At 35.9% G+C, this 6,000-nt stretch overlaps 1 protein-coding gene across 1 annotated transcript in view; it reads right to left on the bottom strand.

The window, feature by feature from the left end:
- Positions 1 to 2,088: 2,088 nt before the first annotated feature.
- THSD7A (thrombospondin type 1 domain containing 7A) overlaps positions 2,089 to 6,000 on the bottom strand; it is a 539,353-nt gene continuing 535,441 nt past the window's right edge. The window contains exon 30 of the mRNA XM_054020318.1: positions 2,089 to 5,829. Within this exon, the coding sequence (XP_053876293.1) occupies positions 5,745 to 5,829 (85 nt within the window). The 3' untranslated portion in view covers positions 2,089 to 5,744. The remainder of the gene's footprint in view (positions 5,830 to 6,000) is intronic.

The following is a 6,000-nucleotide window of genomic DNA, read 5'->3' as shown; positions in this document are numbered from 1 at the left end:
TGCCAAGTATCACATTTTAAATATCAGGTAGTCCTTCAGAGTGTGGCACTGGAGCAAAGGGCTCTTGTACCAGTAATGGTAAGCTCAGATTCATTCACCAGTGTATCTGATTGAGAACCAAAGAAAAGAATCATCTCAAAGGTCCCTTATTCGCCTTGAAATCACCCAGCTGCTATAAAATATGAAATTACCTGCAATTTCTATGAGAAAATTTCAGATTAGCTGATTGGAAAAGGCTCTGCAGACAAACAGGACTGCAGTCATTGCTTGAGCAAGGAGTCTACCAAAAAGACAATAAAGCAAGGTGTCTGCAAAAGGACAGTTAAGTGGGTTAGATACTTCTCCTAATATCAACTTGGTTATGGTCCTTTGGTTTGTGAGGACCAAAAAAGATTTTTCCAAAGCATGTGTATTGCATTCTGTAAATGGTTTTGGAGGGATATTGTTAATTTTCTGGGCATTGTGACTGTTACTATTACGAAGAAAAAAGCAGAGAGATGATGGGGAGAGAGTTGCAATAAGGACCAGGAGGGTTGCAACAATGAGGTGAGGGGACCATAGACTTATCTGCAGAGCTCTCGTAGGAAGCAAAAAAGTCCTTTAAAGGGGAAAGAAGCTGTAGAATGATTGTGTAGGTTCTTTTCTAATGCATCCCCAGCATTATATCTCCTACAAAATATACTGATTTATGTTTTTAATCAAAACTGCTCTTACCTTCATCGTCTCTCAAAGGAAGTCTTCCTCAGGAAGAGGTATGTATCCTGGTTTCAAACTGAATTACAAGTTACAGTGTGGCTTACAAATTCAGATGGAGCAAGTAGCTTCCTATTTATGAAATGCATTAACATGTCTTTGGGTTTGACTATGTGGTGTATTAGTCTGCAGTGGACAGATGTAAATTCTAGTGCACACTAACTGGCCTGTGTGGACCCTGCTGCTGCACACTAGAAGTTCCCCAGCGCACATTAATATCATTTTGTTTCAAACAGTACTATATTCATGTGCACTAGTGAACTTTTATTGGGCACCAGCAGGGTCCACACAGGCCAGTTAGTGTGCACTAGAATTTACACACCTTTAGTGCAGACTAATGCAGTGTGTGTCATGGTTGTTTCACCAGTTGTTTAAAGTGGAGGCATGTTAGAACACTGAAAATGGGAGCACAGCTCTTTCTACTATAAACAGAATACACACTGAGGAATAGTCACAGTGCAACATTATGCCAATTTTATTAAATAAAAAAAGTATGCTGGGTTTTTTATTTTATAGAGCATGTAGTGTGGTTAGCAACACATCCTGACAAATCCTATGTACATACAGGACTGAATTTTAAAAAATGGTCTTTGATTTTGCAAAACTATTTCACTGCAATCTGAAACTAAGCAGACAGACACCGGGGGGGCTTTTTAAAAAGTAGGACTGTAATGCTGGAGGCAGGTATATACTGAACCGGTGGATAAAAATATACCTCAGAAATGGTCATTTAAAAAAAAAATCTGAACTTTTTTGGGAAACATACAATCTCCAGAAAATCCACTACAGATTTCTAGGGTTTAGAAAAGACTGGGATTATTTTGGCCATCATGCATTTAACAACTACACTGCACATGACACAGTAATCCATTACGGTGTGGGGTTTTGGTTTTTTGGTCCTTTACTCAATACAGTGCCAGATCCAGTGAAATCAATGGGAATCTTTTAGTGGAAGTTGGATCCGTCCCAATATTTTTACAAATGACTTTTCCATTGCTATTTCTTTTTAACAACCAAGTTCTGAGTTCAGGAAAGGAGCAACAGAATTTGAAATTATAATATAAACTATCTATTCATATTCAGAGAGGTCCTGACACTGTAGTTCTTTCTTGAGACATTGCACAGTTTTGCCTAAGTAAGGACTTCAGGAATGGGCCTAGATGTCTAGTCTTGTGAGGGTAAACAAATTCCTTTCTTTATTTTTTAAAGGAATAGCTTTGCAGTTTATTTTCAAGTAAAAATAATATTTCAAAGATGGCAATATTTTAGGGATATGGACTTTTATTAGCATCTCCCTCCACCACAGCCAAAATCATTTAAAAACAGACACATGAAAATGATTGTGTTTATATTTATTGTCAGCAATACATCAGTTACATAAAAATAACCCATATGAAAATGTAAGTCTTGTTACATTTTCACATGCCATCTATATTAACTGAATAAAGCTTAGTGACAATATACACAAATTTGCAGTAGTTGTACGTAAACATTTTGTGCATTAAAAAAGAATATACATAATTTAAAAAATAAAAATGCATTACACAATTTACAAATTAACATTAACCAAAAAAAGTAAACATTCCTCAGACAGCTGCCTCCTTATTCTACAAAATAAATCTTCAAGTAAATTAAGTTAGGCAAAATAAACTCTTAACTTTGGGTGAGCATGATTTACATAAAGGTAAAAGATTTCAGTTTCATCCAAGGTATATTTTACAGTGATTTATACAAAGTATTTAAGTGGGTCTTTTCAGATTGTTAAATTGGAAAATGGACGTTATTACTTTGGTGGCAGAAAGGGAATTTTAAAATGGGTGCATTGTAGCAAACATACAGAAGCTTGTGCAGTATCAGCAAAGCTTTGAAAATAAACTGCTCCAGGACTCAAAGCAGACACAGTAATCTAGAAACTACAGATTTTAAAGGAAATTACAAACCACCATACCAACAAGAAAATATCTACTCAGCTATTTTCTGAATGGTTTAGAGACACTTGATCACTGGAAACATTACTTTCACAAACTAACAAACTACAGTAGTGGCTGCTTTAGGCACTGGATTTGTAGAAGCACTCTGGTTTTTAAAGCAAATTACTCTTCATTCTATATGAAACTTTTTGTTTGTTTTTAACTGTTTCATAGTTATAGGACTTGACCACCTTTTGCAACTGTTAGATTTAAAGACTTACAACTCTTCTCATATCCTAAACATCTTTTTAAAATAATGCTTTTCTTCATAAAGAAAGAATAGGCTATTCTGGCTCAAGTTTTATGAAACACAGAATTTAATACAATTGCGGATCTGTACCAGCTCTTGATTTTCTTCTCATAAAATACTTGTATGGATTGTAAAAGCCAAACACCCATTCTTTGTCTGTGTTTTAGCAATAGTAATTTTATATGGGGAGCAACAAATGATAGCAAACCTTTAATTGGAAGTTAATTGTGAAGTTTTGGGTGTTCAGGTCACACAGGCTTCATGGTGAGCGCTACAGTGGAGCTCCTGCTAAAAGACTAGCCAGTGTAACTAATAGTGGTAACTTGTTGCCAGTTTAAGAACCTTCTTCACTTATCCGCACGGACAGAGATGTTAGCCTGAAACAATTCAACACCCAGAAATGGGCTTCCAAAGGTAATTAATTAATCCATGACCAAGTTTAATCATCATATTTTTAAAGTTTTATTTGCAATTTGATAACTTTCCCACTGTCCATTTTTTTTGTCTGTCTGATAAAGAAAGAACTAACTTTTTATTGTTTCTCACTCAAACACTTCAAAGAACTTAACTTTGTACATACAGTTTTTTTTTTTTTGCCCTAAGGTCTGTATGAAATGACGTAAGATTAAAGCCTCAATCTTGCAACTTGTTGTATGTAAGTGAACTACTGCTCCTGCAGCAAGGAGCCATATTGAGTTCTGTGGAGTGTTGGGCAGGTCTGGCAGTCCACCAACGAGTTGCAGGATTAGGGTGTAAGGTCTGAAATTGAACCTGCACAAATGCCTATTGCTAATTGACACACTCATCTGTTCTTCTCATCTTACCTATGCATTAGGAGAAGATATCATAGTGTGATATCAAAACACGGGTATTACCATATTCTACTTTTGATTTTTGAACAAAACACACTGATTTCAATGATAATTTGACGTGGAATAAGGACTCATGCCGCCCATTAATTTCAGTGGACACACGAGCCAGCCCAAAGTTGGCAAAGTGTGTAGTTTTACTGGCTGTACAAAAACTGGTGCTTGGGAGTGGTGCACAGGAATGGTGGAGGTTATTAAAAGATCTGAGAAATACTGAACTTTAGACAACCATTTTTTTGAAAGGTTGCGTGATAAAGTCTTGTCATTATATTGCTTGGTAATAGCACAGTCATTTATATTTTTCTTTTAGGCTACATCTAGAAGCCACTCTGGTAGTGTAAGCCCTCTCGGGTTATGAGTCCTGTCTGTGACAGGTGTAGGTAGATACAATGGTAGTACAACATGCTTCATTTTGGAAGCATAACAGTGAAAAGCTATAGGGATGGACTAGGGTAAAGAAATGAGTGGCAATGAACTGTTATACTACCAGAGTTGAGAAAAAGTTATCTGACTGTTTAGTGAGGCAAATATTTTGATATCCTTCATTAACCAGTACTTTTAAGAGTTTAGCTGAATAATTAAAGGTATAGATTACATCCAGTTATCCTAACTAAATGGAAAGTTTTGCATCGGCAGCCACAATGGCAATTATTTTGCTAGTGAGAGGAAAAATAAGCAACACGTTTTCTTCTTTTTAGCTGAACAAATAATCAGAATATTTCACTCAAGATGAGAGGGCAACCACTTTTCTTTTCTTTTTTTTTTTTAACAAAGTTAACAAATATAAAAAATCTAGTCATAAACAGCCTTCAAAGTACAATTAGAAACCAACTGGAGAATCTACATTTGTATAAGTAGATGGGGCAAGAAACTAGACACTTATATTACTGCCATGATATAGACTACAAAATGGCTGCTGTGATGAGAAACAGTGTATACAGTACATGTATTAGCTGATTCCATCCAGTCACAGTCCAAGCTGAACTCTACTCTCTTCAGGATTCAAGAACTTAAATGCCTACTTGACACTCCTGGCACAAGATGCATCATCATCCATTTTGAAAAGAGGCAGTTTCTATGGCAATACTAGTTAAGTGCATATCATGCTGCACTAATATAGTGCAAAAATTTGCCTTACATGTAGCAAAAAAGATGCAGGCAACAGTTTGAGAATTAGAGAAAGTAGAAACATATTGTAACTTTTACACCAGGTATTCATTTTTCCAGACAGTAATCACTATAAAATACTGAATCTGAGGATGTTTCCTTCCTAGATACTTGTGTATATGAGGCATTGATACTTTGGAGTGATAATAGAACAGTCTTGCAAGAGAATCTTTGCCCTCTGAAATGCAGGTTAACACAAGCTACACAATTGCCAAGATCCTGAACTTGTTCAATCTTCTCAGTTAACATCTTATTAAGCGCTAAAATGCTCTTTAACAAGTATATAATTTGACAGAATAATACATATGCTTCAACTGAGTATATATGTTATGCTTGAATATAAAGAGTTATAGACAGCTTGGTTCAAACTCTTCATGCTCAGTGATTATACTTGGTTAATGGTGAAGGTAAGTCTGGCATCAGGGCTCTCAACTGTGAATACTAAGTCAGCCACAGTGGTTTGGAGACTGAGGTGGTTTTGACAGTTTCAAAAAACCACATTAATGTTTCCAATCTGCCAGAATTCTCTGTGCTCATGGCTTAGAATAAAGCAATAATGCCTTGAATATCCATGGGCATTATGAAAGCCATTCTTCTTTGTTTTATGGTGCAGTTCTTAGAAAACAAACAAAAAATGCCTAAAATCCACTCTGTAGCATGCCCCTGTGCCTTTGGACACCCTCTGATTTCAACCCAGCAATGTAGAATCCAGTTGTTGCAATGGAAAGTTATATTTTACATATCTGCATCTCCGTCATAAGCCAGTGTTAAAGGTTTCAGCCGATTGTTCTGCCTTCTCTGGGGTTTCTTTGGCTTTTTGCTGAAACAATAAAGTTATTAGAAAATAAATTCAGCTTTAAAAACCAACCTCTTTCTGTAAATGAAAAACTAATGTGGTATAGTCATTATTTATAAACTGGATGAATTGTTTGTAGGTAAAATCTAAGTGTATACATACAGCCTCAGTTTCATCTGAAATAACCCCTTAAAC

The sequence above is a fragment of the Malaclemys terrapin genome, chromosome 2 (genome assembly GCF_027887155.1).
Source record: "Malaclemys terrapin pileata isolate rMalTer1 chromosome 2, rMalTer1.hap1, whole genome shotgun sequence".
NCBI classification, from domain to species: domain Eukaryota; kingdom Metazoa; phylum Chordata; order Testudines; family Emydidae; genus Malaclemys; species Malaclemys terrapin.
The sequence above is the reverse complement of the archived record's forward strand: the minus strand, read 5'-3'. Positions and strand labels throughout refer to the sequence as shown.